Source organism: Pelecanus crispus, chromosome 8, assembly GCF_030463565.1.
Source record: "Pelecanus crispus isolate bPelCri1 chromosome 8, bPelCri1.pri, whole genome shotgun sequence".
Classification (NCBI taxonomy): domain Eukaryota; kingdom Metazoa; phylum Chordata; class Aves; order Pelecaniformes; family Pelecanidae; genus Pelecanus; species Pelecanus crispus.
The window spans coordinates 46,344,737-46,369,756 of NC_134650.1; the positions used below are offsets into that span (position 1 = coordinate 46,344,737).

The window sequence follows — 25,020 nt, forward strand, 5'->3', positions numbered from 1 at the left end:
TTTTGGACATTCTCAGAACTGCACAGCGCGCCTTCAACAACAACATTAATCAGAACCGCTTGCATGCCCACTTCATTCATGCAGCTAATACGCACATCCCTTCTACCCTTAGAAAGCCGTTGTGTCTTCAATAAAAGCAAATGCGGAGAGCTATCTTCAGGGTGTGCTTTGTGGGGCAAGGAGCCTCTTGAAAGGTGTACACACCTTTACAGGAGGGTGGAGTTCAAACAAGGACTGATTATACGTAGCCTTCAAGTACCAAGGAAACGTACCTTGGTTATCCCATGGAGCCTAACCTACAGCAACTCTCTCCACAGGACCCTTCTACTACAGTGCTTTATCTGCCAACTTGCACCACTGCCTCAACCCCAAGAATAAGTACAGTTCATTGTAAGGAGACCCAACCACACTTTAAAAAAGGCCTCAGCAGCAGGAGAAGGCTTGTGCTCTAAACCCTCCGCTTTTGCTCCAATCCTTTCTATTCTGGATTTAGAGCAAATCCCTAAAATGCAGGCTGGGAAAAATGTATGCACTGGCTAGGCACTGTGTTTCTGGAGGAACCACACTTTCAACAGATAAACTATAAATAGGACATAATGCAAGCAGGGTCTGGAATCCAGACAATATATGTGATCAACCCTCCTCCCCAAATCCCACTTTAAGACGGTCAGGTTTAAAGAAATCAATCACAATTTTAACATTTTAGAAATGCAGCTCAAAGAAGATTGTCCCATTCCCTGAGCCAAGGACAAAATACACCCTCTCCTAAGGAAAGTCATGGACTTCCTATTTCTGGGGACATTCACAGATAAACCAACCAACCAAAACCCACTCTTGATAATACCCCTGCACTAGGTAATCTAATGAGATCACACCCCACTCTTCTCTCTCAAGAGTCTCTAAATGAGGCACCACTACCAAAGAGAGTTTGTCAAAACAGGAATTTCCAGTGTGGAGAATTCTAACTCCCAAAGATTTTCTGTTGTGAACAGAAAAGCAGTGATCAAAATGTCCCAGAGAACAGAATTTCAAAATGTTGTTTTAATTCCCTCCCACATACAAACCAAAAAATCCCTAAAATATCTTTTCTTGTAGTTTTTCCTGAAGCTGCCTGTGCAGGCCAGAGCTTCTCACATAGTTATGCAAGGAGCCTGGAGACCCTCCACTCCATCTCAGACTATTCCAGGACCAACTGGGAGGTGTCAACATAGACGATGCTGTGAGCTAGAAGTGATTCTCTGACAAAAAGTACACCCCAACCTTCCTCCAGAGCTCTGCCAGTTCCTCACAGAAGTTTCTCAACCAGCTCCAATCCTGCAGTGTTTCACTGTGTCAGAGCTGCCATCTTCATTAGCTCTGCAATCGAGTCACCTGGAGCTGAGAACCACAACTCCTTACAGCCTTTGGCTAACCAGCAAGCTTTGCTCAGCAAAGCAGACGCAGCCTCATCTTTTCAGGCTGTAAAATGGAGTGGGAGAAGGGGACAGAACTGCTGCGTGACCTACAGTTTGCTGCAGCAATAAGCGTCTGCTTCGCATTTCCCCTTGCAGAGTGCAGCAGTAAGGAATTCTGCCTGCACGTGTGATGGCCCATCTTCCTTCTCCAGCACGCATAAACAAAAAAGGAGAACGTAATTCCTCTAATATCCCTCTGCAACTGTTTCCTTCGCCCTAGCCCCTTTCTTTTTAGGCTAGAGTCACAGTACACAAATGCACTTAGCTACTCCTGGGAAGAAGAAATATTTAAATCAACTCATCTGCTATGTTTAACCCCAAAGCAAACACTGGGGCATAGTGCTTTTCATTAAAAGGGAAATTTTGTTCTAGGCTTGGGGTTTTTTGGTCTGTTATTCAAAGGAAGAGAGAGGATTTGTATTCACAGTCCTGCAGCAACACTTCCAGCACAGCCCTCCTAGCTGCAGCAGTAGCTTACCTTCCTCCTTGCCTGCACCTTCCGTCTTCAGCAGGAACATATCTGTATGCAGGGTGCCTTTGTCAACATCTTTCTTAATTCTCTGCAGAGAAGGGAAAGACAGGGATGCTCAGTGAAATAGTTTCAGTGGCTCAAAACAGAGGAGGTCCAACTCTCTACAAAGTCACCCATGCCAGAATAGTGGTATGTGCCATTCTGAACTCACCACCCCACAGATAAGCCTCATCACAGACCAGATCTGTACATTCCTGTGCTGAAAATGCAAACACGGTGACTGGGGCAAGGAGAAGCCCCAGAGGTAGTCACGCTGTGGCTCCTGGAGCATGAGGCAGCTCACAACCACAGTGTTCAAACCAGGGCTACTTCCTGTGATAAGTAACAGACAACTTATGCCTGTGACAACCAGGCAGGGCTCTCCAAGCTCTCCAAGATCCTGGGACTCATGGCCGTATGAAGACTACAGGATGCAGTTTAAGGGCAGGAATTTTGGCACCCAGAGAAGAGAAAGAAATTGTCACAAGGGATTAAAACCAATTGTTTGGAGGAAGGAGGGAAGGAGGGAAACAGGAGACCCAAGGTCCTGCCTTTTACTCTACCACAGACAGTATCAGGTGCTCTCAATCTCAAGGGGCTAATTTAACATCTGTGCCTCTGCTTCTCTAGCTGTAAAAGAGAGCAGATACCCACTCCACCAAAGTGGCACACGACACCTTTCCACAGGGCTTGCAAGGCCCTCTGGGATTCTGCCCTTGAATGCTGAGCAGAAGCTCAGAGCGTCTGTGCTGTATCATTTGCGGGCCCAAGTTTAAGTACAGATCTGTGACTAGCACGCAGACTTTCAGTCCCTGCCACCCCCCCATCTCCATCCCACTACAAGAGAAGCAGAGGCAACAGCTCGCTCTCTGCACCGCAGCCTGACTGCAGCTGTCATTTTTAGCATTCGGGGTCCCACAGAGCCTAGAGCAACAGTTTTTTTTCTCCTAAACAGAAGCCCCACTTCCACCCCTACTAAAGGCAACAGCAAGAAACCAGCAAGAGCAGGATCAAGCCTCAGTTGAGGGCTCAGTTGCATCGTTTTAAATGCAATTTTCCCTTGCTCCTTTCAGTGTAAGCCCCTGTACTGCAGTGCTCATAGTAACATGCAGCATTTGAAAGCAGCACTATGCACCACCACTGTAGGAGGTCTTTTAATAATGTCATTATCCACCCATCCTTCATGCAGAGCTCCTACTTCCTGGTAATTCCCTTCCTCCTTGGGGCGATGGCATTGCTATGCTGTGTAACTGCTTCCAGGATGCAGGCAGTGGATCCCAGCAGAAGCTGGGAGGGTTGGGTCCAGTCCTCAGGAAGACAAGCAGGGCTTGGGTGCACGTGAGAGCACAACAGCACGGTGCTGTCCTGTTCTTATTGCACATCTGTACCCAACGCTGTGCCTTGCACCTGACAGGTTTTGTTATTGCAGGGTATGCTGTGTTGTTACTGCAGGGCCTGGTATCCAATTCATAGAAATGCTATTCCATTCTTAGAAAAGCAGAAGAGAGGAAAGTATGTTTGAGGCACTGCACAACAACGCTGTAACTTGGATGATGCTGAGAAGCCCCAGGGAAGGCCAATAACGAAGTGCCAGAGGAAAGAGGAGAACTCTGCTCGCAGTGCAGTAAAAAGGAAGCTTCAGTTAACTGAAGGACCAGGGTCTGCCTGTAGGGCTGTCTTGGGAAATTTGTTAGTTTGTAACTATGGCTCATGTGTCTTCTTGCTCTCCACATGCACCTAAGCATGCCCATTAGGGAACTGAAATGCACTCTTCAAGACAGGATGTCTACACTGGAGAGATCCTCTTCTGCACAACCACTTCAGTGAAGTCAACAACTGCACTATTCCACCTACTGTCCTCGAGCAACAGAGCATCGGCACACAAGGGACAGGAAGCCTTTAGGAACAAGCATCAGTGACAGTCCTATTTTCTGAATAAGAGGTTATACAATGATGACTCCTTCAGCCACTGCCAGTTCTTCAGCACACGGCAAACAAGCAAGACAAGTTTTTGCCTTAGTGAGTGGTTCTAAGGCATAGCTGGAAGAGCTCTGGTGTTGGAGACGTGGCTAGAGGGGCTGGGAGCTGCCCACTTTGAACAGACCCTTGAGAGAAAGAGCTGTCAGGGCAGGAAGGGAAAGAAACGCTTTCTAGGAAAGGTGCTCTTTAAGTATCAAGCACACCAATTCATAGTCTGGCGGTGCGTGTATTGTGGCATTTACAGTGGTAGCTCTCAAGTTCAAAGGGCTGCGATGCACTGTGCCGAGCAAGTGCCATCCTCTGGCAATGTCACACTTCGCTGTCCCTGTCACACAGGTCTAGAGCAGCAGAAGTCACCAACAAGCCGCAGGCTGCGGACAGCTGAGATACAGCAGCCTTTTTAGTCTGTCCCTCACCTTAATCGAACACCCTTCCAAGCCCTACCTGAGCAAACAGCTGTCAGGGGGCAGAGGAGAGGGAGGGGGAGAGACAGATGGGCAGGAGCCTTCACACCTTACAGCACTGAAGTGCCTGCGAAGTGCCTGTCTGCTAACAATAATGGAAATGGTGGTTATTCCCTCCCCAGTCCCAGGTAGGCGGCAGTTTGTCCTTAAATGCTAGACAGAGTACACATTCATATGTGCAGAGGACACGCAGGCTGAAGGGAGCAGGAGCACAGTAAGATGCGCGCTGTCTGCATGAAAGGTGGGGAAACAAACACTGAGAGAGCAGTTGGCTTCACTATCATACAGGCTGCGTAGAATAACTGCATTATTTTTCTCCTGAAAACCACACAGCTCCCTGTAGTAAACACACTGCGTACGCAACATGACAAAGCTTCTCGGGCTGAGAAAACCCCAATGAGGTGGAGCAGGAGTTAGTTATTTGTTGTCAAAGAGATGCCTGTTTTCCCCAACTCACACTGACTCAAAAGCAGACACTTCACCAGCAAAGCAGCACACCGCTACCGGAGAGATCAATCCCCTCGCACCCAGGACACCCGCTTGCCCTGAGCGAATCGCTCCATCGGTCACAAGAGGCTCCTGTTCACCGTCACGGTTCTTCTTGCCTTGAAGTTCCAGGTGTTTGCTTTCAAGCACAAAACTGGCTTGGATATCCACAGCCCATTATTTGCACGTACAGGTACATGAGCAAGTTACAAGAGCTTTACAGGCATTAGCTAAAAACCCCCCTAGCTCCACCGACAGACAGCAAGATGCCTGTTTATTTATCCCCCTCCAAAGAGCAAGAAAACTGAGGCACGGAGAGCTGTTCTTGAGAAGAAGGGGAATCAGCATTCCCCATGTATAACGTGCTGAACACGTCCGATAAAGAGAGATCAACAGTGGCAAAACACATCCAATTAGCAGAAGCCCTTAGCAGGCAGAACTGGAGAGGAAACCAGTCCCACCAGACCTTTCAGTTCAGGCAAACACTTCAGCCCTGCCACAAGCAATCTCCCAGCAGAATCCAATTCAGCTTTGCAAAGCGTGCCACTAGGGAAAAAAAAAAAAAACCAAAAACCAACCCCACACAACCCCCCGCACCCAAAATCCCCCCCAAACCCCACACGCTATTCTTCTTTGGCATCCAAAAGCCTTGCACACATGTAACGCCAGCCCTCCCATGGCTTGTAGGCTGCTTGCACCTGCAAGGTAGAGCAGCGTTAGCCTCCGACACCTCCCGGCTGCATTCCCGGTGCCAGTCAGGCACAGTGCGCTCATGTTGCCTAGCAATAGAGAGGTCTCATTGCTTTATACAGCCAAAAATGCAGCTTGCTGCAGCAAGCCCCATCCCCAGCACGAGAAATGGGTGAGGACATCTTTAAGATCAGCAGGAGAGCAACTCTGAGCTCCTTGTGGGATTCTGAGGTACCTTTTAGGCAGAGCTGACAACGTCCACAACATCCCCTTCTGTAACGGATCACAGTTGCCTTTATCGTTTCTAGGCTGAAGATGAAGCAGATGAACACAGGGACACCATTGGGCTAAGAATCGTGCATCTTAAAATATCAGGCACGCTCTTGTCAATTTGTGCGCCAACATCTTGAGTTAGTTGCACTCAGGGTTGTAAAGCTCCTTTTTCACCATTTGCGTCCCGGTCGTTCACCACTTGAACAGCAAAATCTAGCAGCTGGCGCAGGCAAAGGCATGTCTGGGTACCAAAGTTCTTGTCCTGGCTCTGTCCACAAGTACTGGAGTGCCTTAAACAAGTCACTTGATCTTTTCTGCCTCTATTTCCCCAGCCACGAAAGAGACTTTCTTATTCAGGTCACATCAAGGGAATTCAGCAACATGGCCTGGACTGACAGACATTACTGAAAACTGACCCTCGGCACTCAGTTCTGCATGCAAGTCCAGCAAATCAAAGCAGAGACCAAATCTCTCTGCTTCTGCCTTCCCAGCTCATGATGCCTGCTGACCGGACTGAGGACAGGCAGATTGATCGCTCGATCAGCGGAACATCCCTGGCTGCAAGCTGATAGTGTTGCTCAGGCTTTTATAGAGCCCTAACAGCCAGCTGGGTACAAAGATGCCTACAATTCCACCCATAACCATGAATCTCCTGGGCTTACATCTCTTTTTGCCTTAGACAAGGTGCATTATAGCACACCGCACAGCTATTTTGGTACAGTACTTCAAAGCAGATTTACAAGCGCTAAGGGGACCACAGGATATAATGCATCAGAACTGCTCATCGCAGGAAAGCAGCCTCGCCACATCACCACTCTCCTCCAGCAACGTGGCAGCCATGTCATACCAACACTAAAACAGAAGAGCTATATGATTTCCACTCCTCTTCCCTCCAAACCAATTCACACCATATACAGCTCTGGCCTGAGGCGGCATCCACACAAACCTGCACCTTTTCTACAGCACATATGCAACTTAGTCCTGCCTCTTATTAGAAGAGAAGTCTCTACGTGACTTGGTGAATGGCACTTTGCTTGGTCACCTCCCTGGTTTCACAGGCAAAAATGTCTTCATGTGCCCAAAAATGTCTTCATAGCACTCCTGAATGTAGCATCTGCCTCTCTAATTGGAGTCAAGGAATAGGTCTTCTCCTGTGCCTGCCCAGCTCCAATTAAGTATTGTTTTCTCCACCTTCTACCTCTTATTTCTCCTAAGAGTACCCCAGCCAATGACTCTGGGAGGAGTACAGAAGCCAAACACACTTTCTTCACTTCAAAGTAAACCCAGAGAGACTCAGCTCCACAAAGCAAAGATACGATGAGAATTAAACAGCCACACATTAATGAAGTTGTGTTTCTCCTAGAGGAGCTAAATCTCGCTGAATTGCATTTTCAGGATCATGCTAAAGGTTTGTTGCCTTTGCATCTCAAGAAAGCTGCAGAGAAAATTCTGTCCAGTCCTTTGGTCAGTTTGTAGCTCAGCTGCACCATCCCTGCCTGCTACAGAATACACAAGCAAAGTCTCTGTTAGGAATGGCACGTCAGGGAGAAGCAGACTTAACTCTCTGTATTACAAAGGAAGCAGATTCATAACAGGAGCGGTTGTTTTAATCTTAAATGTGTTCTCAAAGCTGGAAAGGAACTGCTCCCAGCTCTTATCCTTGCTCAGTGCCCTGCATAAAGGCCGAGGGCAGCTTTGCATTCCCCCATCCCTTCTACTTCATTTTTATTAGCTCAAAACAACCCAGAGCAGTGCGACAGAGCCCACCCTTGTAAAGTGGAATAGAACCAACTGCAAACATGCATCAACTTTTATATTTCCATGGGGCTCAGTGTGCACTTGAAACCTGGCTGCCTTCAGTAGCCGTGAGAGATCCACATCTAGCATAGCATGCAGGCTCCCGCTTCCTTCCCACCCTCAAGAGTGAGGAAACAGGACAGAGAAAGGAACAGGATAAAGCCCTTTCAGACAGAAAATGCCTCTGTATTGTTACTGCTATTTAATCAAACACACATCTGATGAGATAGAGCCCTAAGTGCAGGCCGTGAAGAGCCACAAATGCTTCTAAATATATGGACAGACTATCTTCTCTCCCCTTTCCCTGCTTTTCTTCTTTGTTCATTTATTCACATCAGAAGAACAACACGTCCTCCTCCCCCAGCGACGCACTGCTGGAAGTGATGCCTTTCCACTGAGACAGTAGCAGCAGGATCCGGGTCTTCTGTCTGCATTCACAACATTAAAAGCTTTTGCAGGAGCCTTTTGCTCAATGAAATATTTACTTCCTCCTACCCAGCATGGAGACAGGGATACTTGGTCAATGAGGACATATGGTCTAAAGGGCTATCCAGTATAAATTACTGTGATTAACAAAGCAAGAAGCAGGAAGCCTGGTGCTCATCAAAAGTCATCTTTGGCTTATTGAGTTTGCTAACTAGTGCCGCTCCCTTAACCCCTTCACTGATGTAAGAAAATACAACTCTCCTGGCAACTGCTGCTTTTAACCTGCAAGTGCTAGAATACAGATGAGTACTACCTGAGAGTGCTTTAAGTTGGCAGTAACCACCACTGTTGCCAAAACTGTCATTTCTCCCAGTTATTTATTCCTACCTCCATGATATCACCTCCTTATATTGGATTAGATTAGCAGGGAAAATACAAAATTCATTTTAACCAAGATAAGCTCCTCGATCAGCACACAATCGCATGAAGACAGGCACAATTAGAAGACAAGATGCCTCTTTTGGTAATAGTACTGATTCACAGCAGCCTGAACCATCCTGCATACGAACAATCCAAGGGCACAACGGCACATTCACGCCGAGCTGGCATAACCACAGGCTAACAGGCACCCTCGTTACCAGTGTTTTTTGGACATCTGGCAGCTGCCTGACATGCAGAAACATCGTCAGTCAGAGCAGCGGGCAGTTATGTGATGAGATCACCAAATCTTGCACTGGAGACAGAGGGGAGTAGCAGCACAGAGAGCTCCATTTTGCTCTCCCAAGCTCTAAGCCCACTGCCCTCTCCAAGCAGTCAAAACACGACTCCACAACCAACACAGGTCAAGACCATCGTGCTGCCCCCATTTAGGCAACCTGAGTTTGTCATATTTTAGTTTTCACTTTAGCCCCCCAGTTTTTCCATCAGCTATTCTGTTTAGCATCCAGGAAACACTGCACTGGCTTACCACAAAGTCTCTCCTACCTGTTTGGAGTAGCCTCCATAGATGATTATGCTGCCCTCAGGTGTGGTAGCCATCTGACACCCGGATCTTGGAGAAGGCCCAATCCCCGATGGAGCCAGCTTGCTCCAGGTGAAGGAGTCCAGGTTGAACGCGTACACATCATTGTAATAGATGTAATCTCTAGGGAGAGCAAATTGGCATACCACAGGTTTTTGTAACAGTCACCATTTAGGACAGGACAAAACAACACTTCAGGAACACCACCAGGAACCTCTGAAGAGGTGCAACACCTTATTCAACTCCTTGCATTTATTGGCTTTTCTCCTTCCGTAGCCATAGCAATGTATAGGAGATTTGTTTGGGTGAAGGTTACTATTTCAGTGCAACAATTTGCATTTGAGAAAGCTGCTTTAAGCAAGACCTCTCCGGGTTCTTTTTTATCTATATCACTCCTTACTACAACAGAAGTTTCATCAACTCTTTCCAGTTAACACGGTCCAAGGTAACTTAAACCAGAACACAAAAGATCAAAACAGGTTACAGCTATGTCTGTCTAGGGGGGGTGGGAAAAATAGACATATGCCCTGTTCTCTTTCTACTAGCCAGCTCACATACTGCTAGTGGAAATACTCTGCACAGGTTAAACTCCCAAGGACACAGCCAAATCTAGGGTGGGCTTTGCAACTTGCACTGTGCTCCCAGGGACTGCAGTTATGCTGCTTACTGTCTCTGAGACAATACGTAGCTCAGCTCTCTTCACAGTCCCTGTGACAGTGCAGCTGTGACCTCACGAAGTATGTGAGAGCCTACTGGAGAAAATGTTTCTAGGAAGACAAGGCTCTTTGACAAGATTCAGAGGCCAGAAGTGATGTATTGAGCTTTAGCTACAAGGATGAGTAGCTACTTCAGTGATTAGCTAAGTGGTACAACAGTTTCTCAAACACTTGAGATCACTTGTCTTTCTAACATAAAAGCCTAGTACAGTAACAGAACTGCTGAGGATAATCCTTCCATTAAAGCCCAGCTTTCTGTTCCTGATGAAATTCTGTTGTCTTGTTTACAGAGGATTCAGTACCACCAGCCATCCTGCAGCGACCCACCTTGCACTCTCATGGAAACCTCCAAAGACGATCAGCTGTCTTTTGCAAGCAACCATTCGATGTCCGCTTCGTCCAGAGGGACCCCCTGATGCCCTGAAATGCAAAGAAATTCCACTTATCAGCAAAGTTCCCTTTCCTGTTAGTGTATCAGTGCATTTTTATTGACATCACTGGCAACTGGGCTGGTCGAGTGCAGCTTCTCTTCTCCTGGAATGGGGAACTTTGTTGCCTTAATATGTATGTATGCTTTTCTCCTCCAGATCAGTACACGTGCTCTTCCTGTAACTCTTGGTATTTGCAATACAGGCATTTTGCAGTAACAATTTTATTCCTAGTGGTGAGCCATCTAGTCTCTAACAGCACTCAAAGTCTTCAAGTCTTTTCTGCTATGACTCAGGAGCTAATTTTTCAGGAGAGTTTAATGAATAGCAGTTAACTCTCGCAACTGCAAGAAAGGCAGTCCAGACAGAGATGTCTCCTCCAAGCACCAAGTAAGAGCCAAAGACTGGCTCCAACATCCACTCTTCCTTCAACATCTTAGGAAATCACGTACCTGTACTGTCTTCACTCATCTACCTGCAGCTAGGATACAACATCAAACTTGTGAGAAGACTTTGTAAATTACTTAGATATCCTCAAGAATAAAGGCATTGCAGCAAAACAAGTCATCGTTATTATCTCACACATTACAAAGCAGCTACGCATCGCTGTTCTGCTCTTTCGAGCCTTCCTGACCTTTCAGCTAAATGTGCCGCTTCCATTTCCAGGAACAAGCAACAACACCCCATCTGTCACACCCAAAAGCTTCAGGCGAAGCCAGGCAGCTGGCAACGACATTCCTGAGAGGCAATGAAGATGCACCTTCCTTCATGTTCACCCACAGACTTGAGACATGAGAGAGAACAAAAACAACTTCAAGAACTCTCAAAACAAAGGCAACTTTAGGCCAAACTGCAGAAAAAACAGGGGTTTGTGTGTTCTCTGCCCCCATGGATTAATCTATCACATTTTCACTCTCGCTGAGGAGTCTCCCGAAGCACACACAGTTAGCACCACTGAACTCAGCAAGACTTCTCAAATAGGCAGTGTTAACACGTGTTAAGTGGTTGCAGAATCAGGGCCTAAATAAATAAGAAATCTGCTCGCCGTTGAGAATGGCAAAACCCAAATCCACAACCCTACTGCTACGCTTTGACTGGCAGCAGGTAGCTGTAAAGAGCTGTGATAGATTTCTGTGGAGAGAGAAAATGAGGGCCCTTATTCACCATCAAAAATGACAAATCTCACACCAGTCATAATGAAAAACTCCAAGCAGAACAGCAGCGTTTGGGTAAGACTGAATTAATATTGATTGCTTGGACTTTTTATTCTAACAGAGAGTAGGGTTTTCTAGGCATTTACTGGATTTTTAAGTATCACCCTGCAGAACAGCACCTCTAATATTAATCTCATCAAGATCTGAGATCATTATTTTGTCTTCTGTAACAAAGCTCCCACGTTATTATTCCAAAGGATGGCACCTTTTAATTTTTTTTTTTTTAATAAAGGAAAGAAGGAATTAAAAGTCAACATTAACAACAAAACCCAGTTCTCGGAGAATATCTTCCGCCTTGCTTCTCAAACAGGTTTCCTCCAAGTCAAAAATCAGTTCTGAACAATAAGAAGTTTATTCACTGATGTGTGTGTTTTAATAAGCAAGTGCCCACAAGTGTACAATTAACTCAAAGCCACAAACAAAAACACCCAGTCTGGGGCCTGATGTGAACTCAGAGAAGTCTCACTAGCACCAGCACCACTTGCTCTCAATCACACAAGAACAGATGCTGACACACGGTTCCAGGAGGCCTCACCCTGCACAGTATTGTATCATCTCGGCTTCCTCGGCCTTAGCATTACACATTGCAGGAATCAGCTATAAAAGCAAGTTTATAGCCTTTGATGTAAGGACATGCCCTCCTAAACTTGCAACAACTGCTCTTAGAAAGTATTTTTACATAGAACTATTCATACAGCCAAGGTTCTTTGCTCCCAGTCTCCAAACACAGCACTGGAAAAAGCAAATGGCATAGTCAAGCAGGACTGGCAGTAATGTATAGTGCCATTTGATGTTGTATCCTAGCTGCAGGTAGATGAGTGAAGACAGTACAGGTACGTGATTTCCTAAGATGTTGAAGGAAGAGTGGATGTTGGAGCCAGTCTTTGGCTCTTACTTGGTGCTTGGAGGAGACATCTCTGTCTGGACTGCCTTTCTTGCAGTTGCGAGAGTTAACTGCTATTCATTAATGATGAATGTAATATGCCACTCCAGAAGGCACTTGCTGCAAGCTCAAAGACTTGTTTCCCAAATGCAGACTGTCTCCTTTTACCTGTATCATTGCTCATGGTTCAAAACAAGCATTTTGGAAATGGTTTCACAGACTTTATGATTAATACTCTACTTCATGGGGTTGACACCAGAAAGCAGACATGTGGGAGGGAGCTGTAAATTCTCCAGACTTTTTTTAAAAATAGATTAAAAGATAAGTCTGGATAACGACTGGCTCTACACATGTACAGAATGCGTCTGATCAGAACTGCTCCATAAGGAATTTGCTTTTGCTTGTGCAGTTACTCTGGGACTTATAGTAACATAACAGACCTGAATTCAGCCCCCAGATTCAAGAATTAAAGACTTAGATGTCACAGTGGCTACAGACCGTGTGCATGAGTTACCTTTTCATTTATTCCTTCATCCAGAGGATGCTCGGATGAATCTCGGAACCTTTCCATAATAATAAAAAGGATGATGCATAGAACACCCCATCAAAGGGGCATTTCAGGACAAAGCACTTTTATCCTCCAGTATTCGAGCCAGCTGAAGCCCAGGACTTCAGTCTTCAGTTTTACATCTTAGACTCCTGAACGCAAACACGTTCTGTTCAGTGGCACGCACAGATAGCGCACCCATGTGTTTGTATACTCAGGAAGTACACGAGTGAATACGCAATTGTCACAAGGCACAAAATCCTCAAATCAAATCCCTTGCAAAGTCAATCAACAGTTGTATGTTTGGATCCTGACCTACCAAAGAACAAGCTCACAAGACTCACTTCTGGGCTGGCAGAGGAAGTCTGCTCAATGATACACCAAAACACCCTTCTTTTTAAGCACCAATGCACCTTTCTACCTTGTGTTGCAGGACCTGATCTTTCTGGTGACAGCGCGTGAGCAAGAAGAGCCAACGATCAGAAACAAACCTATGCTGAAAGGGATCCTGCACCACCATGAGTGCTCCAGTTCTCTCTGTAAACAGCATTGAACACACGCTTGTGAAACGCTACCCTGAAATATTTATAGCACCACATCTCACAAAACTGTTATGGGAAGTATCATTAACATTCCAGTATTAAAGGGAAGGGAGCTATGCAGGCTCAAAAGCAAGACAAAGAACTACACAGAGGAGGGATTTCCCAGTTCCCAAGCACAACCCTAAAGCATAATGTTCCCTGTCTCTCCTTGAGGGAGTGCACTGGGCCACACAGAGCTGAATAAGAATGTTCTCTCTAGGAAGGAATGAGGCAATGAGGTTAAAATACTGCTTAGCTCTAAGGCAGAGTAACAAACGGTTCATGCACTGAGGCAACCTTGTGCATCGCACACATGATAAGGTGGTTCCAATAAGTCAAAGTCAGTTGCTGGCAAGTCTTCTAACTGGCTGGGATTTGTTGTGTTTGGACCATCTTTGTGCATGCAAAATACAAGTAAATATAGCTAAATATAGCAATTTTGAACTCTGTCAAGCAGACTGGCATCACTGTGCTCTGTGCTAGGAGATAATGGAGATCTGCTACCCCAGCAGCCTTTGCAGACACAGCCCAGGGATGAGTTATTGAAGGTTTCCTCTTCAAAAGTGTTTTAGTCAAGCCTCTTACGGCACCAAGATGATCTGCGGCATGAACTGTAGGCCAGGAAGGACAACATAATTGTCTGAAGTCTAAGCTGTGGGGCTGGAATAACTAGATTTCCTAGAACTGCAAGTTCAGATCACAGCAGGGTCATCCTAGTTCTTCAATTCACACAAACCAATACATTCAAAACCACCTGAAATGGGGAACATGTGATTCTTCCCATGTGGAACAGAAACGTTATCCGTCTTGTCCAGACATTTCTTAATGCATAATTATGTTACTCTATTATTTGCACTAAAATGACGCTTTCCAAACCCAACTAAGTTTAGTCAATACCAGTCTGTACCCCAAATGTCTATCACCAGGCATTTGTTCAGATAACACTGCTACCACACCGGACCCATGGAATTGTTGCTTGGCCTGCTATGTGAAGGTTTGTTGTACCAGGGCTGGTGCCCCACCATGACCCAACAAAGCCTATACAATTTGCCCCCTCCATTCAGTCTTCCCAAACGTGTTCACTCTCCCAAGAACACTAGCCCCCAAGCTGACCCCCACTGTCACATCATTCCAGCTGGTTAATGACAATCCAAAATAAGCAAGTGCTTGACTTCAGACAGACATGAGAAAGCGCTGTGGAGAAATGACAGCAGCAATGGGGTTCCCTGGCAAGAAAAGCAAAATGCTGAAGAAAGGGAAATGCAGCACGTGTTATGATCATAGTTTTAAAAGAAATAGGGAAAAAAATCCCTCGTACAACTCAACAATCATCTCTGCCCCTTCCTCTTCCCCTTTCCAAGCAGACTGTAATCAAGATGCCATATGGAAAAGCAAAGAGGCAGCAGAAACTTGATTTTCACACTCAGTCAGGTTAGCATTAAAACAAAGACATCCCCTCCCAGCCTCCTCTGCCAGATGCCTCATTAATGCAGCTCCTGGAGCTCTGCCCAAGGATGGGGAGGAGATGCACTTTGTTTTATTTGAACACTGGGACCAGGGCACAGGCGTTTTCCAAATTCCAGCAAGGCTGAAGGACAGACGCCCACCCAAACACATAAGGAAGCTCAAATGGAACAGAGATAGAAGCTCAAATGGAAGCTCAAATAGATCCTGCATGGGGCAGGGAGAGAGAAAAGATCATCTCTGCAGAGCACTTCCACCCATATAATTTATGATGCTCACTTAGAAAACGTCTATCCTTTCATCTACTAAGAAACAATGAAGTATCAATCCCTCCAAATGCATCCTTCCACTGTGGCATGGCAGCCAAGGTGACGTGTGACAACCAACACCTGGGGATGGAGCATAGCTCTGGGCTGCTTGAAGAGCGTGGTACCTAGAACTTGCTCCCGAGGTGGGACTAGGAACTCACCTTGCCAAACTGGCTCCCTCCTCACTACCTGTAACAACCCGTCACAACAAAGTCTCTTGCCATGGTTTTAGTGCACTTGGGGCCTGGGACTGCCGGGGGCATCCTGCAACTCGCAGCACAAGCAAACCTCACGCTCAGCTCCAGGGAGGGAACAGGTCCTTTTGCAGTCTAAGTTACACGCAGCATCCCTGAGGCTGCTCTCCCACATATACGATAAGATACGGGACAAGTAGAGCCTCATAACTGCCTCATTTCCTCTTCCCAGGCAGGTCAGGTACTGCAGCATTTGTTTTGGGAGTGGAAAACCCTAAATCAGCTCTACAGCAACGCATCTGCAAACCCACAAGAGAACAATTTGCGCCATCAGTGGCGGAGCTAACGAAGCCTCATCTGGATTCTCCGATGGCTCACAAAAAAACAACCTCCCGCCCTCGCTCTCCCTGCAGCTGGGTGTTAACACCGCTCTCCGGTGAGGATTTTTTCAACCAAGAGTTTGGTTGAAATGTCAACCCTTTCTCTCAGCAGGGACTCTATGGCGAACATCACTTCCTCCCCGCTGCCTGCTTACATGAAACTGGCAGGGACATAACGCATTTGAGTTCATCCCCTTTATTTGGCTGAGATTGAGCAAGGGATTCAGAAGTTATTTTGGGGGAGCTGGGAGGGGTACAGTCACAGTCATTACGTCAGCTTCTGCCTAACAACAATAGGCAGATCAGCCTGCACAGTGACAGGTCGTTTTAATCCTTGCACCTCTTAAAGAGCCCTCCATCATTTTGGAAGGTTTCTCTCACCCCCACTTCTCAGAGACAAGCAAGGCTCACTAGAGTGAACCTGGCTTCTTGCAACATGACAAATTACAGCTGTTATTAGATTAAAAGTGCCAGGTCTGGAGCCAAGAACCACACTGATGGACAGGAACCAGCCGCTTATGAATTGAACAGTTTTCCCTCAGTCTCCCAGAGCTACTCAAAAGGATGATCCCTGGATTCTCGTAGCAGTCGGCTGCTGGGATCCTGTGCTGTGAAGCATCCTTCTAACCCAGCCTGTTTTGGACTCCTTGGGATTTCTGCGCTTTGGCTCTATACGTCTCCCTGCACCTTCTGCACCAGAGTCCCTTCAGTGCTGCATTAGCAAAATTAAATCTCCAAATTTCCCCCTTGTCAGGCAGTATCAATGCTCCCATTTTGCGGGGAGGGGGAAAAAGGCAGACAGGCGCGATGACTCACTGTGTGGCCTCAGGCATGTGCCAAGGCAGAGCCAAGGTATCCATCTCCGCACAGCTCAGTCCTAAATCACCCTCTCAATTACTGTGCAAGAGACAGACAGACAACACGCACCCGCACTCAGCAAGTGGGGTGAAAAGTGGTCAACCTAGGCAGATTTAGGGCTTCCCACCTGAAGGAAGAACATGGAGTTCATAACCAGGAGCTTGACAGCTCAAACAGCAGATGACCAAGTGTGCAAAAGCTGCCATTTTCCCCAGTGCCACCTCAAGGGTCAGCTGCATGGGAGTTCCAGCCCACCCAAAGCTGTGCTCCGACTAATCCCACAATCAAGACAATCCCAAAGTCCAAGAGAAAGTCTAGGTCAAAGTCAGAACCAAAGCCACATCTCCTGCCTCTCAGTCTACTGGATGACCCACCAGACCTCTTCTTCTCTCACGCTAATATAAACATGAGCAGCAAACCCAAGAAGCCAAAGGTTAAGGAAACATTAGCAGAGGACTTTAGGCCAGATCCACAGAAGATATTTAGACACCTTAACTCCTGTCAAAACCTACCAGGGCTTTTGGCACCTATTTACCTTGATAGGTCTGAATTATTGGCTCGTTTATCCCAAGGAATCTTGAGGCAGCAAATGCCAGTTATCAGGAGTGAAGTTGGCTCTGTGAACAGATACAAGCTGCCTTCTAAAGCAACGGTAAAATTGGGTGAGATCGTTGTACCACTCTGGTACAGCCCAGCCAGGAGGAGCCCAGGCAGATGGAGCAACAAATACTGTTTTGAAGTTGGACATCTACACCCGCCATGGTTGGGAGGACAGAGTGCTGTTCATGATACTCTTTCCTTTGGTTAAGTAGCACCCAAGCACCCCCATGCTCCAAAAACCACGTATTAAATAAAACAGCTTTGGTCTCAATAGACCTGGAACACATCTCTCGTTTCCAAATTTTTGTGGAAGCTGTCCTCTCCACCATTTCTATGACGGACACCTCTGTACTCAAGGGAGAGATGAGCAGACAGCAGAGAAATCACAGCACCATACCAGGAATCAAACTCAGATCATGTTGGCACGGTTCCTCATGAGGTCAACATCATTGACTTCAGAACACATCACTTACTTGATCTGCTCCCAGGTCTTGGTAGCCAAATGCAGGACCCAGAGATCCTTGTAATGATAGAACTGTTCCCCGTTGGGAGATGCAAACTCCCCGCCAAATACCCACAGCTGCCCGCCGGCTGTGGGCACCACTGCTGCCTGCCAGGAGAAGGAAGAGCTGGATCAGACAAGGGTTCAGAAACCAGAGACAGGAGAACTTTATCAGTCAAATGTGCAGCTGCATCCAAATACCAGAGAGCAGACAAGTGGCAGTGGCTGCTGCTGCCTTGCTTGGCAACAGCAGCTCTCTGGTGCTGAAGGAAGGGGAATTTTAAATACAAGTTACTCATTGTTTCGCACACCTTCCCTACAGCAAAGTAAAGCCAGCCAAGGAGCTGGGCTCTTCCCACCTCCTAGCATCTTGAGCTCCAGTTCTACAAATTCAAAGTTCCCTGGGAAGCATGTTGGGATTTAGTTTAACAACAATTGTTCAAATCTCTCTGTTCACCAAAAGGAAACCTCTCCACAGCTAAGGTTCAGCAACATTTCACCCATCCTTTAGTCACATAAATAGCATCCTGCAGAAGACACACTGGGGCTGATGAACTCTGAGCCATGGGAGGAAGAGGGGGCACTTCCTGCCTCCAAGACACATCTAACATCCCAGCACCAGGCAGGCAGAGTAATGCAGGGAAAAGTCTTTTGGGAAAGGCCATTAACAGTGCACAACTGCCCTTTGTAGCTTTTGTAGATTATAAAACAACAAACAGTAAAGAAGCCATGCTGCAGCACAAGGCCAAACCTGACGCTCTGCAAGACCTGAAAAGCATTACTGCTCCCTCTGAAGAAAACAAAACAGCCCCAAACACAGAAGGAAATGTGCAGCATTTGGACAAGAGGAGACTATTACTGCTTTGACTGGGGCAGTAGCAGAGAGGAGAGTATCAAAGGGGTTGGTTTTGGTTGTTTGTTTGGGGTTTGGGGGGGGTGGTGGGGTTTGGTTGGGGTTTTTTTTTGTTTGTTTGTTTTTTTTTGCAGAGCAGCACCAAAACACTGTTGTTATGCAAGCTGACAGTTAAAAGCAGGAAGAGAAGAGCAATACTCTACTTCATTAATTATCTGCATAAGGACTTAGGAAGAAGGAAAGAATCCCAAAAAGGAAACTATGTGACTGTGCAAATGTCTTCCTTGACCAGGACCTCTTGGGTTGTTTACACTATAAACAAATTCTTCCACCCGTGGTTTTTTCAGGGTACCCATCACAAATCAACATTGGGATAACGATCTCTTTCTCCAGGAGGGCTTTATTACCCGCCTGTCCTTCCCAGCAAGCAGCAAAGAAGATTTTTAGCATTGCACACATGACCATGCCCTGACATAAACCAGCCTATACATGCAACAATTAAAACACATGAGAAAATATGGGGCTTGTTCACAAGCACGATTTGTGGGAACATGAAGTTACCCATGAAAATTGGGCATGTATACCCTTTGTTTAGGTATCTAGTGCTTAAAAGCTTAAGGTGAAGTTATACGCAACAGCCTGCTCATACTTGTGTATGACCTTTTGAAGAGCTGGCTTGAAATTTGTTACATTGCCAAACCTTTTCCTTAAACAACTGACAACACCCATCCGTAGCTATTCCCACCTCAGCTCTGTTGAACTGATATAATGAAGCCAGTGTAACTCAAACAGAGGATCGTGTGCCAGAGACCAGAGATGACAAATAAGACTGAAAACATGCACATACAAACCCACGGACACGCTTCTGTTTACCTTTGAGCTAATAAAGAAGATGCATTAAAAATAAAGTCACAAGGAAGACAACAAGCCAGTCAACTAATGAGGCTGAGCTGTCTCCTGTGCGACTACAATTAATTATCTGACAGAAAACGTAGTGTTGAAGCAGGACTCCTCAGATAGGTCTCTCGTTTTATTTTCATTGCAATCCACTTGCAGCTCCCTGATGCACAGCCTGCCTGTTGAGTTCAGATTCAGCTGCTAGACAGCCACCTGCTGGCTACCAACACCCAAACAAGCACCTCTCAACTCTGCACCCACAAAGCAACCTCCTTTTCACCTAGGGAAACGAGCGTTTGAATTTATGGTCTCCTCGTGGAATTTGGCCTCTGAAATCAAGTTCTATTTTAAGCACCACAAGGTAGCCCAAAAATCACATCAGAACCTTTCAATTCAAGAAAGGACACGCAGCTCAGAGCAAGACTGGCATTTAGGCGTAGCATAAGAAGGGTGTAAGAACCTAGCCAGGGTATTGGATCTTACCAGGAAGCTCTAAGGACCTTTGGCCATGGGTAGGAAAATAACATTCACATCCTGTACGGCAGCTTTTGAAATGTACCAGTCACCCAGCCACTTGCTGCGACAGGTAAGACAATCTATCAGACAGCAGGCGAGGGCCAAAGACCTGCAAAAAATACAAGTCTTTGGTCCAGTTTCTACAGTGCACGTGTTCACATAAAGTAAACAAACCCAAATGCTACAGCATCACAACCATCCAGTGACCTTAATGACACAGGCACCAGACAGGTGAATTCTAGGGGAGTGTCACGATATCCTAGAGAAAATTTAGACAACTTTTGTCTACTGCCTTTGCAGACGAAAGAAAAACTGCCCATCTGCCAAGGCAAAGAAAAAATACCACAATCCAAAGGCAGGACGCACACAGTCAGCGCTAGCAGTCCATTGTGTTGTACAGTTGGGACACTTGGCAAAGCCCAACTGCTACATGCTAGGAGGGGCACCCTACAGTAATGGGTCTTTCACATTGCTGGAGTAGCAGCGTCTGCAATGCCTATAGATGTAGGCCTGTGGGCATTAAGGAAATAATCATGCACAGCAACTCTGCCATTCATAGCACTTTGGTCAAATTCAAAGTTATACCCTGACCAGCTTTTTGAAAATTCAATGCCATCCTGGGATTAGGGATGGTTGAGCTCGTCCCTATATAATGCAGCAAAGAGAGTCCATCTTCAAAAGGAAAAAAGTCTCCCCCATGAGTCCTGCCGACCCAACAGGTAAAACCCCAAATCTTCATTCCACACTTAACATTTCCAGAGGCCACCCAGTGATCAGAGAGCGCAAGCACCTTGGACAGGCTTGGACAGGCCCCCTCAGCAGAAGAGGTGAACTGACACCATTGGCAGCCCATTACAAGGAGAATGAAGAGAAGGCAGAAACCCTTGGCAGGTGGAGAGGGGAAATCAACTCCCATCCATCTCTAGCGCAGTGTTAGAACAATTCTAACTGCTGCCTGGGCACCCAGTACTTTACCTGGTGAGCACATCGCCTTGGTGGTGGGTTGGGGATCTCTACTTTAGACCAGCTGTTCTTCCGGATGTTGTAAACATACAGTTCGTTATACAGGTATGTCTGTTGGAGAGGAAAAGAAAATGCACATCACCACAGCTCTCCATTGGACAGGGCCAGTCTGTCCAAGCACAGGCACCCCTGAGGGTTATCTGTGAGTTTGGGGGAGAAGGAGCACAGCACCAGCTTTGTAAAGCAACAGCTCACCTGCCTCATCAGGCAGGGAAGGAGGACAACAACCTCCTCCACTAGGCTGGGAGTCAGCAACTTTTTCAGAGCGATCCACTGGACTGGACTGTTCTTTCCCAAACCCTTGGTTAAGCCTGTGATAGCTTGAGATATGAGGACTTAAGAAGTTGGAGCTTAACACAGATGTGAAGGTTAAAGATGCCCAAAGCTGCTGCTCAACTCCAGAGACAGGAACAGCTTAAGGTAGTGAAGCAAGCAGAATTAGTTTAGCACATTGCATTGGGTGATCCTAAGGCGGCCAAATATCATTGGCAGGCTCGAGTTTTCAAGCTACAATAGGTACAACTTCTTAAGGTTATAAAGACCAGTTTATCTCCAGGAGCACAACAAGCACTTGCAACTTGCAGGAATTCAGTGACAAGAGTGCCCACTTGCAAATATTTGCTACTGTACACATCTCCAAGGCAGGCGATGCCTTGCCAGAAGCAAAACTGCAGAAGTATCTTGTTTTGAAAGGTAGAAGATAGACATTCTTCAATAGTTACCAAAAATGAGGAGCAGATATGGCTACAGTTAAGTCTGGAGAAATTATGAAGCCCTGAAATATTGATGCTGAGACAATCACTCTGACTCCTTAATGGGTTCTTGCATGTCTCCTTCCTGCCAACTGTTCAGGCATGAGACAGTATCACGGCAGAATTAAAAGGCTATTTTGCTCTCATTCAGGGACAAATACATATTTTATGACTGCTGCCTTCAATTTCACTTCAAATGAGACTCACGCAGATTACAGTAAAAGGCAGGGAGGGGGTAGAATAAAGAAGAAAAAAATTGAAGTATACGTTACTTTTTGGCCATTGAAATATTCACCTCCGAAAAGGATCAACTCGTCTTTCTCAGGGTGAGCAGAGAGGGAACCATTCAGCCTGCAAAAGGAAGAGGGATGGCCAAAACAGTAGATGTGTAAGAGTCTTGAAGCTCAGAAGCTTGCAGCCTTTAACTCAGCCAGTGCTAGTACCTCTGCCCTCTAGCCACAAAGGTCTCTCCATCATCTGCCAAATTACTAGGCTGTGATATTCACCCCAGGGCTAAAAACTTCTCAAAGAAATTAACTTCTTAAAAACTTCCAGCAAGATTAATTTGACACTGTCTGAAATCTTCTCCTAATTTTAGGAGCACAAGTTACAGTGTCATTTAACATGCCTTTTGACGTGAGCTCTTGAATTTTAATGCTGGTGTGTCAGGAACAAAAATTAGTTTTATGGGGGTACATAACTATGGGTAGAACTGGGCTGTCTCATATCAACTTATCTGCGTCATTATTCTGCAGTCACTACTGGTCATTGCTCACCTACGTACCACCAAAGCGTTCTGCACCACACGGAGACAGATCCCTACCACTCCCAAGGAGGAACTAACTGACCACTGTAACACCCCTGTGAGATTAACAGTAGCGTACTGACCTGTCCCACTACACAGAGAGGAAAACAGATATCACAGAGAAAGGCGTTTACTTAACAAGCCACAGGAAACAGAAATACAGAACCTAGAAGTACGTGGACGCCAAGCTACACTTGATAAAGTGTCTTGTATCTCATGACACATCTTTTTGCCTCTTCAGTCGTTTTAGCTTTCTAGTTCAAATCCAAAACTTCCTCTTAACTTTTATTTTTCCTCAAAGCCCTGTAATCTAATCCTGCTTTACCTCCTTTGTGCTGATGGAATGATTTTAAGGCCAAATTTTGGTCCCTTTTTTAACCAGGGATTCAATATACCAGATACTTTACAACTCCAGATATCAACTATGCCAGATATTATGTCTTCCACTCTCAGGAAATAACTTTCCATAAATAAATTTCATTAAAAGCACCATCAACCGCTGTATAAGTGATAGCCAAAGCCTCATACAATTGCTTACCTGGGTGAGGGTGGTGGGCAGGATGACTCAATTACTTGGGTCTTTTTAGCATCTAAACTCTGGAATTCTGCTATCAGGGCTTCAAGATCCTCCTGAAAATAAAAAGCCAGACATGAGTTCCTTGACATGCACAGAGCCGCCTGCACACCACAAGAGGTTTCATAAAAGCACTCACGCTCACGATTTCCTTTTTTTAAAAAAAAACTGTCTGCTTAGGTTCCCTTCATTCAACTACAAGAAGGGGATGCTGAGTATTTCCATATATGCTTTAAAGACTGGTCTCCCCTAAAACACTAAAAAGTTGCTCAGAAGAGTCCTAAAAGGACGGCATGCAAAGTGCATTTAGTGCACACCTGTTATTCCTGCAGCCGGAACACCGCACAAATCAGCGAGTAAATCCAAATCACTTAAGCCCTAACAAAGGAATGGGCAACTATATCCTACAATCCAGCTAGTCCTCTTGCTTCATCTGCAATGGAAAAATGCCTAAATGGAACTGGAACTCTTTTCTATTCCCAGCTCATGCTTTAGCTGGAGAGAAACCTGCATGTATTTTTATTCCAACTTCCATCACTTAAAAATAAAATCTGCCTCCAAAGCTGCAGTTTGCAAGGGCAGAAGCAGGATTGCAGCTAGGGGGAGTTTCTGACCCACGGTCTCTCCTACAACCCCCATTGCTCACCACCTCCCTTCAGTCAACCTTCCTGAAGGCGTGGTCAAAGCAGAGATTTCCAAAATCTGGGGATTTTGCCTCTGCAGCGTGGCATCAGCTCTCCCTGCAGCCAGTACACATGTACACTGGCACCTTCCACGTTTTAAGTTTTTGTATTATGCTGGTAACACATTTTGACCAGGGAAAAGTAGCTGTTTTGAAGCCTAAATACAAGCGCCCACTCTAGGACCCAGAGAAACAAACATTTTCATTTGCTTTTAAGACCAGAAGAAAAGGATGGGGGAGATGGAAGGCAAGAAGGACCTTTGCGGAAATGCAGAAAACTGCATTTTCCTGTCCTCCTTTTACACCTGCTGTCACACACTACACCCAGCTTGCCAGTGGTATGGCAAAACTCTTCCTGGCAGCAGTTTTCGTTTCGCCCCTTACCCTCCTTCCCCCTCGAGTGCCCTGGCACACAGGCGCTGCCGGCTCCCCGGCCCTTCGCCACACGCCGACCCACAGGCGCCTGCATCAGCACCGCTTTTTCACCAGGACCGCGCTCACGCTAACCCTAAAAGTTCCACGAAATGCGCGCTGACCTCAAAACCCCTCCGCCCGCCCGCCCACCGTGTACCCGGCTGATGCCCTGCGGGTCCCGAAGTCACTTAACCAAGCTACAGCCGCTTGCCTTTGGATGCGCTCCTTTGCGTTCCACTTGAAATCCCCCCGCCGCCGACCCCCTCCTCCGACCTCCCCGTGCCGCCGCCTCCACCGCCGGTTTTCCCTTCAGGCCCCGTTTACAAAGCGCCCGCGCCGCGACGCCCCAGGGGAGGCCCAGGCCCCGCGGGCCGGGGCTCCCGGAGCCCCCCGCTCCCGCCCCTCACCTCCTCCTTCTTGGCTCTGCGGGACACCTTCCTCTCCATCTTCGCGGCCGTCTTCTCGGCCCCCTTCCCCTTCTTCTCCCGCTTCCCCTTCTTCCCCATGGCTGCAAGGCCGGGCTAGGCCGCGCGGGGAGCACCGCGCTCGCCACGCCGCGTTAGCCGCCCCGGGCGCACCGCGGGGCGGGCAGCGGCGCCCGCTTCGCCCCGGCGCTTCTAGGCCGCGGCCCGCCTCCTGCCCGGAGCGGCGTGGCCGCGGGGGCCCTCTGCGGGCCCGGAGGACTCGGCGCGGCCGGCACCGGCCCGCCGCCTTCCCTGCCGCGGCT

General features: G+C 46.9%; 1 protein-coding gene across 2 annotated transcripts in view; it reads right to left on the reverse strand.

Annotated features, from left to right (window-relative positions):
- Window positions 1-24,802, reverse strand: part of KLHDC4 (kelch domain containing 4) — a 28,981-nt gene extending 4,179 nt beyond the window's left edge. The window contains exons 1-8 of one of the 2 annotated variants that reach the window (XM_075715180.1): window positions 24,701-24,802; window positions 23,162-23,253; window positions 22,091-22,169; window positions 21,019-21,117; window positions 17,749-17,885; window positions 10,146-10,238; window positions 9,066-9,225; window positions 1,933-2,014 (exon numbers count right to left, since the gene is read on the reverse strand). In XM_075715180.1, coding sequence (XP_075571295.1) covers window positions 1,933-2,014; window positions 9,066-9,225; window positions 10,146-10,238; window positions 17,749-17,885; window positions 21,019-21,117; window positions 22,091-22,169; window positions 23,162-23,253; window positions 24,701-24,799 — 841 coding nt within the window. In that variant the 5' untranslated portion in view covers window positions 24,800-24,802. The remainder of the gene's footprint in view (window positions 1-1,932; window positions 2,015-9,065; window positions 9,226-10,145; window positions 10,239-17,748; window positions 17,886-21,018; window positions 21,118-22,090; window positions 22,170-23,161; window positions 23,254-24,700) is intronic. The other variant, XM_075715181.1, reaches the window with a different exon arrangement.
- Between the last annotated feature and the right edge of the window lie 218 nt (window positions 24,803-25,020).